Source organism: Oncorhynchus keta, chromosome 7 (assembly GCF_023373465.1).
Source record: "Oncorhynchus keta strain PuntledgeMale-10-30-2019 chromosome 7, Oket_V2, whole genome shotgun sequence".
NCBI lineage: Eukaryota > Metazoa > Chordata > Actinopteri > Salmoniformes > Salmonidae > Oncorhynchus > Oncorhynchus keta.
In genome coordinates this window covers 26,458,448-26,468,738 of record NC_068427.1, presented here as the reverse complement: position 1 = coordinate 26,468,738, position 10,291 = coordinate 26,458,448, and the positions used below count along the sequence as shown (strand labels likewise).

Below are 10,291 nucleotides of genomic sequence, written 5' to 3'. Positions count from 1 at the left end.
ACATACACACACACACAATCAAGGGTCTGTGTGGATTAATCATAGACCAGTTCTAGCCAGGCTTGTCAGATCAGATATATTGAGACATCAGAGAGAGGAGGTTTGAAAGATCGGTGTCATCCTGCTTCAACGATACACATCAAAATAATTCACTGCACAGCGCAAACACAGCTGCACCCTCACATACACATATTTACCACAGTATCTAGTGTGTGTGTGTTAGAAAGTCTTAGACAGACAGAAAGAAATGAAGTGATTGGAGCGAAGAGAAAGCTCAGGTAGAAAAACACTCAATTCAATGCACATGTTGGGAGGTTGGTGCCAATGGCTTTACTGTAAACCTGTAGCTGTATTAGATCAGGTAGAACAGAACACAGAGAGAGAAAGAGAACACAGGCTGCTGTTCAGTTAGCTATATTACTATACCCACTCCAACCAACAAACCAATAACAAGTGAGCTGAGTGAGCTTTCTATTTTACATGCCATGTTTTCAGGATCCATATTAACTCCACTGAAGAGAAGCATATGTGGTGATGGTGAAGGGTGTTCTAACATATAATGTGTCCCTGTGGTTGTGACCCGATAGGACTTCCTGCGGAACATTCCGGGCAGTCTGCTGTGTGTGAATCTGTATGAGCAGTGGGTTGCAGTGATGGCGCAAGAGGAGGAAGAGCAGAGGATGCAAGCCATCCACAGGTACTGGTATTCTCTGTAACGCACCTTTACAAACACATACACACAGCGAAAACAAAGCTGCTGTGTAGGGGTGGCACAGGGAGAGAGAAGGAAAGAAAATGGGCGGGAAAAGCTGTTTTGATCCAGAGGCATGAAAATAAAGTCCTTCTCAGGCCAAGAGGAAAAAAAGAACATAAAAAAAAACAATGAAAATCTGAAGAATTCTTTTCCAGAAGACTCTTAGACAAACAATAACCTGACACAGCTCATCTGATGTCTTCACTGGAAAGAAACTGTCCACAGGAATGTGACAAACTCTATAATCTGCTGGATTTTCTGAGGATGTAGCAATGTATTTGCGTGTGTAGAATATGAAAATGTATGCGTGTACTACTGTAAATAGCTTAAATGTAAATGTTTGTGAGAGGGGGGGATGTGTCTGACACATCCGAAGTCTTACTAGATGTTGTTGATGTTGTGTATTCATCACTGATTATTTTGTCTGTTCTCACCACCCCACCCCAGGTTGGTCCATCTTCTGCCCAGTGAGAACCTGTTGCTACTCAGACATGTGGTTGCCATGCTCCACTGTATCCAAGACAACGCAGGCGACAACCAGATGAATGCCTTCAACCTGTCAGTGTGCATCGCTCCCAGCATGCTGTGGACCCTGTCCCCCTGTAGCCCAGAGGGGGAGGCAACCAAGAAGGTGAGACTGGACCCTAAAAACGATTTTTTAGGTTTCCCTCTCTGTTAAGTTACTTTTTATATTTCTTCATTTTATTTTAATGTCTTCTTTCGAACACATAATTGTACCATACTTTCAAAGTGTATGTGTATTACTACATAATACTTTTGCTTATATCACACACACACACACACACACACACACACACACACACACACACACACACACACACACACACACACACACACACACACACACACACACACACACACACACACACACACACACACACACACACACACACACACACAGAGAGAGAGTTCCCTCAAATATTTTCCGGCACTGAGCAAATTTCAGATCTGCTGAGCGCAAACTGAGGCTGTATCCCCTTAAGTTACAGTTTTAACAGTGGCCATGTAGGCTACTGTGGCTATTTGATCACAGTCTAGGCCTACCAGAGTGACCTAATATCAAGAACAATAGAGAAAATGCATCCCCTAACATTTTAACATGGAAATAGCTGTTCTGTCATTCAGCCTGCAGTAGCAGACAATGTGTGGTGTTCAACGTAGGCCTACATTTCATGAGACTTTTGAAAATAAATATGCAGGGCTTGACATGAACCTTTTTACCCTTCAGACAAGGAGGTGACTGAAAATACTGTTGTGTTGTTTGATGCAAGAAACCACTTTACAAAAGAAAAATATCATAGCATTATTACAGAGAATCAGACAAATGATTCTACCCTCTGCCTTTTGGCTACTTAGCTCTCAAAAGACAACATTTCCCCTTTAAGACAAGAAAAAGCTCTTTACCTGACTCCCTTTTCAATGTCTAGAAATGTACATGTTTTGTGCTCTTGTAGGATGCAATTACTCTCTAATTGCTGACTACAAATGATCTATAACGGGGCTAATAACTGACTAACTAGCGAAGGATATGAACAAAATGTGCACACATGGCTACATGCAGCCTTCGTTTTGATCTCAAAACAAGCACATCTACAGTACTCATGACTGCTCATGCTGTTAACACAGTCCATTTCAAAGTAAATGGCACAGATCCATATATGGTAATGATCTATTTCCATATAGGCATACTGCAGCTCTGATTGTTTGTGCCGCACCGGTCTGTATATATTAGGGGCTGAGTAGTGTGTGTCAATGCAATCGTATCCTACTCAGATGCATTCTGCTTACAACAAATTTTGTTTTGTTTGAAAGTGACTAATATTACATTGATTCTATCACAGTAAAGGGAAATGTTGATAGTGTTAACAGGGAAAACTCTAGAACAGTGTTCAGCAACCTTTTCAGAGTCAAGATCACTTTGAGTCAAAAGGCAAGCCAAGATCTACCACACATATTCTTTCTTTTACATGACCTAAAAAACATAAGTCTATGTAACATTAACCAATTAAAAACAGTTCTGTAGCAATGAGGTTTGTGCAGTAAGCTATAGGCCCAGTACATTATCACTGCATATTGGCTTTAATTAAATGCAGCATACATCTAAATAATTCAATTTTTATTTTACTGGGCTGATGGTGCCTGCATCTGATGGTCAGTCTCAGTGGAGGGAGAGAGCAGCAGACTGATGGTCTGACTCTCAATGTCCCTCCACTCTCCCTTTCCGCCGCTGATACAGACCAAAAAAGTCTTCCAGCTGATGGAAAAACCAGTCTCACAGCATTATTTCTGCCTCATGCACAAATTCATGTTGTTACTCGTATGAGAAAAGTCAAATATCCCTCGATATTAAAAAGACCCAAGCCGCTAACAACGCAAGCCTAGAGATACTTTCCCACTCATTCATTACTGCTGCAGTGCTTGTTGTAGTGCTGAGTGAAAATAGGAAGAACGCAAATTTCATGGCTCATAAAAGTGTTGAATACAGTGTTGACAGTGGAATTAAACATGAATTCACTCATAAAAACAGCATCTGCTGTATTCGTTGACAGTCTCTCTCTAGTCATGGTTTTACATTTTGTTCTTTATTTTTCTCACCAATTTCATGGTATCCAATTGTTAGTAGTTACTGTCTTGTCTCATCGCTACAACTCCCGCACAGACTCGGGAGAGGCGAAGGTCGAGAGCCATGCATCCTCCGAAACACAACCCAACCAAGCTGCACTGCTTCTTAACACAACTCACATCCAACCCGGAAGCCAGCTGCACCAATGTGTCAGAGGAAACACCGTACAACTAGCGACCTGGTCAGTCTGCACTGCACCCGGCCCGCCACAGGAGTCGCTAGTGTGCGATGAGGCAAGGCCAGCCAAACCCTCCCTAACCCAGACGACACTAGGCCAATTGTGCGTCGCCCCATGGGCCTCCCGGTCGCAGCCACCCGGGAGGCCCTTGTGCCACCCGGGAGGCCCTTGATTTTAAACATTTTGAAATCTCACAGTATTAACTTTGCTGTAGCTTTCTTTCATGCCTGCTATGTTACAGAAGACACTGTCATCTGAGCCATCTGATTGGCCAGCGGTAGGCCTATAGTGCACTTGTTTTGTTCTCTGGGCCTGCCGGGAAGGCAGAGTTTGTACCTTCAAACAGATGAAATGGTTCAAAATGGCAACAGTTCACCTACCCAGCACGCAGGGCAGCTGAATTTGATGCACCTACCCACAACAGCCCGTGACGAATAAAAAAAAAGGAACATGTGACCACTGCTCTAGAAAGTTTAGTGAAATTCAATCTCGTTCTCCTCTCTATGGGCTTATATTTCTGCTCAGCAGTACCGGGGCTACTGCGTGTCCGCACACGCGTGCAATTTAGAGGGAACGTTGCATACACACACACACACACACACACACACACACACACACACACACACACACACACACACACACACACACACACACACACACACACACACACACACACACACACACACACACACACACACACACACACACACACACACACACACACACACACACACACACACACACACTGTATGTCTGGCGGGCTAGGCACCAGGACAGGGTGTAAAGGAAAGATATACTGTTGCCACATAGCTGTCTGACTAAGCAGGATGTCCAATGGAAGAACAAACAGCAGTGAGGAGTTAGAGAGTAGAGTGTGTCAACCTCCTGCTACAGTAAAAGCCGCATGCTGGGCTATACTATATACGTTTTCTCTTTAAACCTGGACTGACGTACTCCTTTTACATTTCTCTAGTCACAGGTTTTCAATCTCTGTACTGACACACACACACTTGAGATCACGGTGACACATAACAAATGTGAAATTCGTACCCTGACAAAAAAGCTTGACATTTTATGATAACTTACTCACAAGGAGACTGTAAATATCTGAATTGACACACCAGTTCACAGTCATAACCCTACCACAAGACTACAAGACTGTAGCCAACCATGCTAGCCCTGAAATGATTGAGTTCACCACCAGTGGCCCCAGATGTATTGTAAGTTAATAATAAGCAAGAATAAGTCACAATGTCTTTAATAGTCTCTAATTTTATGGTCGATTTGGACACATTATTGTTGAAACACAATCAATCTGGGTGTTTCCAGATCTTTCTCTCTCCTTGTCAAATGTGTATTTGTTTCTGGTGAGGCTTGGGGCCTGTTGAGGTTCACTGGGAAAAAATCCAAAGCATTTCCTACAGATTCCTGAGGGCGAGTGTGTTTTCACAAACCCGCTATGCTAAAACACTCCTTTCTGTCTTCACACACGCGTGCAAACACACACACACACACACACACACACACACACACACTCACACTCACACTCACACTCACACTCACATTCACACACACACACTTTTTTTCTGTTTGTTTGTATGTGTGGCCCCAGCGCCTCTGAAGGGGAAAAATGTGATATTTCAACATTCCCCTGATTGGTCGCGGTCTCACAAGGAGCCAAGTCAAACTGGGCTGGCGTGGGTCTGGTCTCTAACGGCACTGGGCAGTCTGGAACACTGCTCTCCTTCCACTTGACACGCAAACCCTTATTTTCCTCCACTTCCGCTCCCTTTTCCACCACAGTTCTAATTTAGATGTTTGTGGCTCCTACAGACATGTTAGTCTCCGAGTGGCTTGAGTAAATATTGTGTGCTGTGTTTGTCAGAAAAGGTGGCTGAGATACACATACTAACTTTGCTTTTGAACGATTGAGAAAAGCTGAATGAGTGAGTTTCTAGATGTTTCCTCTAGATGTTTCCTCAGTGGGTTAAATAAGCAGCCCCTCTGATGGACAGAACCAGGCCAAATACAGGGAGAGACGCAAGGAAGGAGGGAGCGAGAGAAGCCTTTTTCCCTAGCTGGAGTTCCGTTGTGTTGGACTAGCTTGTGAAATTCGTAGCCAAGCTCTAGCAGTCCATTCACTCCCATAGCCCTCTGAACACAGGCGTGTAACACAGACTGACAGACATATGGTAAAAACCATGACACACACATCTGGCCCAACAACACACAGATAGGCCCCATGTTTGTCTCCTTCATATTTCCATAACCTCATTCTGTCTGTAGACTCTCCATAAGGGAAGCTAACAAAAACAACACATTTATAATCACTGTTTTTTAAACGCTTTGCCCTAGGGAAACATTCAAATCCCAGACTGGAACTGACTGTTTGGGAGCATGACTGACATTTTGTGTTTCAGATTTGGAGGTTTATACTGTGTAACTTGGGTTTTAATTCATGTTTGCTATGTTTGTAAACATCTGGGAATAGACAAGATTCTTTCTCAGATTTAGTTTTCTGTAGTCTCCTTAAATTGTGATTCTCATCTTAGAAAAAGGAGTTCAGACGATTTACATTATGTCAATTTTGATCAGCTATATGTGGCCAGTAAGAAAGTTGGCAAGACTTTACATCTCTTATACCAGGGAAACTACCTGTGAAATAACCTTTAACTTGCAGTCGGAGCCTTAATCTAGGACCAGTCATTGACTTGTGTGACTGAGGTGTAACCAGGTCTATGATCTGTTCCTAGGTCTGTGAGCTTGTTCGGTTCCTGATTGAGAACTGCAGGAAGGTCTTGGGAGATGACGTCCCCTCTCTGTTTAGTGGATTCCCTCAGAAGAGCAATAGCAGCGACCATGGATCAGGTAAACAAAGTCAAAGTATTCACTGAAGAAATAACAACATCTAATTGCAAATTATATTGTACAGTGCTCTAAACAAATGCTGTTCGTTTTGGTTGGAGAAAACATCATAAGATAAAGTTGGATAGGGACAGAGGGAGAGGGAGGAAGAGAGGTCCAAGCAGAACTGAAATGACACAGAGGTGGTTTAATTTGCCATGGGTCTTCACAAGGGTTTAGAAAGTTCATGAGTGTGTGTGTTTATGGCAAGACAGTGGTTCTGTGTATTGTAGACATTATCATCATTATAGAGTAGATTAACCCTGACTAGCTTGTGTGTGCGTGTGCGTGTGTGTGTGTGCGCGTGCGTTGAGTGTTCTCTCAGACCTCTTCATAAGTCATTGTCTCTGTGAGGTCTGCTGATTGGGGTCACCATGTTGACCTCATTCATTAAAGTCATTAGTACACTCTCAGACACTCATTAACACACCAGTCAATTTCCTCTTCTCCCCTAAACCAGGGGTAGGCAACTAGATTCAGCCGCGGGCCAATTTTTGTTGGAGCGGCTGGTCGGTGGCGGAGCATAATTATAATAATTTGTACACTGCAAATTGACCACAGCTAAGCCCAAAAAGAGATCACACAATCATTTATCTAAATTGACCACAACTAAGCCCAAAAAGAGATCACACAATCATTTATCTAAATTGACCACAACTAAGCCCAAAAAGAGATCACACGATCATTTATCTAAATTGACCACAACTAAGCCCAAAAAGAGATCACACGATAATTTATCTAAATTGACCACAACTAAGCCCAAAAAGAGATCACACGATAATTTATCTAAATTGACCACAACTAAGCCCAAAAAGAGATCACACGATCATTTATCTAAATTGACCACAACTAAGCCCAAAAAGAGATCAAACGATAATGTCTTTTTTTCAATTTGTGGGAATACTTGGAAACATATTTCCTAAATTAAACCCATTTTCAGCTAAATTCTTGGAGATTTGAAAGTATTTTTATTACCAAAAACTCACCCCAGGTTGAAATTGGTGAAAGCCCTCAATGACACCCATGCTATAACAGCCTTTTGGACACTAGAGGCCTCAATCATTCTTTATGACCTAAACCAACCTCTATGAATGGCAGCTGTATGCTTGGGACTATGACAGCACTTTGCGCTTGTTTTCAAACCCTGTGTCTATCTAATGAAATGGAGGTTTGTTCAAACTCTCTCCTTCTCCATTTCCCTCCACCCCAGCTTTATTGGCATGATAGTCAGTCAGTGCAACATTTCCAACACTTCCAAAGCGGAAGTGGGAACATATGAAATCCATAACAATCAAAATGGGCCGCATGTCATAACAATAATTTTAGCATATTAACTCTCTAACTCCCCCCGCTTCTCTCTTTTCCTCTCTCCTTCCCTCCGTAGACGTGTCCTCTTTCCAGATGAATGACTCATCCTATGACAGTCTGGAGAATGAGTTAAACGAGGACCCAGAGTCGCCCTTCCAGGAGTCCCACCCTCTGAGAGACAAGGCCAAGCCTGACAGCTGCAGCAGAGACTCTGTCATCACCCTGAGTGACTGTGAACCCGACCCTGACCCTGAGGCTGAGGCTGACCTCCTACATATTCCCCCACTTGCCAGACCCAGAAAGTTCACCCCCGCCCTACGGCAACCACGCCCACGCCAGTGCTATGTCCAATCACAGGGCCCTAGGAGGTTACGACGCAGCTCAGAGCCTGCCATCGGACACACCCCCGGAGCTCTGATCATCCAATCGGATAAGTACCATTTGGCGTCTCGTAAAGCGAGCTATGACGCGGCGATGGAGGGAGAGGAAGAGGAGGAGGAGGATGAAGTGTTTCAGGGGCTTAGGGCTCTGCAGCTGAAAGACAAAGTGATCGCAAGTGGAGAAAGAGGAGGGGTTGGAACTCTCGGGCAGAGGAAACTGAAACACACCCCACCCTCTCCTTTACGACTGGACGCCAGCTGCTCTAGCCTGTCCTCCCCAGCAACCTCCCCCACAGGCTCCTCCCTTAGCTCCTTAGACTCCGCCTTCTCCCAATATTCCACAGACTATGTCACCAGTGCCGGCTTCCTGTTGGCTGAGTCTTCCCCCCGCTCCCCCCTTTCACCCCGCTCCCCCAAGTGCTCACCCCCGAAGAGAGATACAGTGGACTGGAGTGAAAGCCAGCCCCCTCATTCCTCCCGGACACCCTCTACCCACCACGGACTGCATCCCAACACCTGGCTCAAGAGGAACCTCCGACTGTCACTACGGCAACCCGACAATGGACACCTGGAGGAGGAAGTGGGGAAGGGGAAAGGGGTTAGCCTCCCAAAAGCCTCAGAGGGTAAAGGTGTAGAGGTGACCACCAAGAGGAGGTCCAGCAGCCCTCCATCCTACCAGCAGGCTATCCTACAGCTGCAGAAGAGTAGGTCTCCCTTCTACAGAGGCACAGAGAAACCCCTTACTGTCAGAGAGCTACAGTTGCTGCACGACCAGGCTTGCAATGCCACCCACAGACACCCCACAGGATGTGACGTCACCCAGCGGCCCACTGGAACAGGAAGTGAGGTCATCCAGCCTCCCCAGGATGTGTTCTATGGACAGAGTGGCTCAACACTAACCCTCCAGAGGCAGAAGTCTCACTCCCTCACCCTGGCCATGGAGGCTGGCCGCAAGGTCCTCACCCTGCCTCGCAGAGCCTCTGAGCCCTCCATGGTGACAGATGCAGCCTCCATCCTCACCCTGGAAAGGCCCTTGGTCAAGTCCCAGACCCACGGGGTCAAAGGTCAGCAGCTCCCTGAGAGTGGACTTAGAGTGTCTGACATTGAGCCACAGCGCAACGGAGCAGGCCCAAACTCAGAGCCACGCTTCTGCCTCTCTCCCTCCGCCACGCGGGCAGTAAGGGACTACTTTTCCTCACAGGAGCGGGCGGATTCAGGCGCGTGCCTGCAGAGGAGTCAGGAGGTGGCTCTGGCCCTTGTCCAGGGGAAGAGGGAGTGGCAAAGCAGGAAGTGTAGCAATCCTTGCGTGGACGACTTTGACCAAATGTTCTTTGCAGAGGAGTCTTACGTTTAAAAGGACTTTTAAAAGACTCTGGGCTTGTTTTATATGGCTAATCAATGTTTGTAGCATAACGTTTTTATGTTGTCATATATGTAGTTATTTTCCCTTGGTTATGGTAGATGCAGTTGTTTGGTTGTGCTGGAGCTTTTCTTCAATATCTCTGGTAATCAACAACAGGTATAGGTCTATATTTATGTTCATATGCTTTGATATAGTGTTGTGCGAGCTGTAAGAAATCAAATGTGTATTTTTGTACATGATGCCAATACTGCTGCTGTCCTATAGAGTATATTTGCTACAGAATGCACCATTTGTATATTATGTACGCACATGTTACTGCCAAATAAAGGAAACACTTGATGAAATGAGAGATGCAAAGTATATTGAAAGCAGGTGCTTTCACACAGGTGTGGTTTGTGGGTTAATTAAGCAATTAACATCCCATCATGCTTAGGGTGATGTATAAAAATGCCCAGTTGCCCATTATTTTGGCTACCATGGCTAGAAGAAGAGATCTCAGTGACTTTGAAAGAGGGGTCTCAAAGGAGCTTAGTGTGTCTCAGTCACCAGATCTCAACCCAGTTGAACACTTATGGGAGCGGTGGCCATCAACAAAACACCAAATGATGGAATATCTCATGGAAAAATGGTGTCACATCCCTCTAATATAGTTCCAGATGCTTGTAGAATCTATGCCAAGGTGCAATGAAACTGTTCTGGCAGCTTGTGGTGCCCCAACGCCCTATTAAGACACTTTATGTTGGTATTTTGGCAGTTACCT

General features: G+C 44.9%; 1 protein-coding gene across 2 annotated transcripts in view; it reads left to right on the top strand.

The window, feature by feature from the left end:
* The window catches only part of LOC118385832 (rho GTPase-activating protein 20-like), a 77,354-nt gene extending 67,476 nt beyond the window's left edge, over positions 1-9,878 (top strand). For both annotated transcript variants that reach the window (XM_052522357.1, XM_052522356.1), the window contains exons 10-13: positions 588-697; positions 1,202-1,385; positions 6,330-6,444; positions 7,865-9,878. In XM_052522357.1, coding sequence (XP_052378317.1) covers positions 588-697; positions 1,202-1,385; positions 6,330-6,444; positions 7,865-9,522 — 2,067 coding nt within the window. In that variant the 3' untranslated portion in view covers positions 9,523-9,878. The remainder of the gene's footprint in view (positions 1-587; positions 698-1,201; positions 1,386-6,329; positions 6,445-7,864) is intronic.
* Positions 9,879-10,291: the final 413 nt, after the last annotated feature.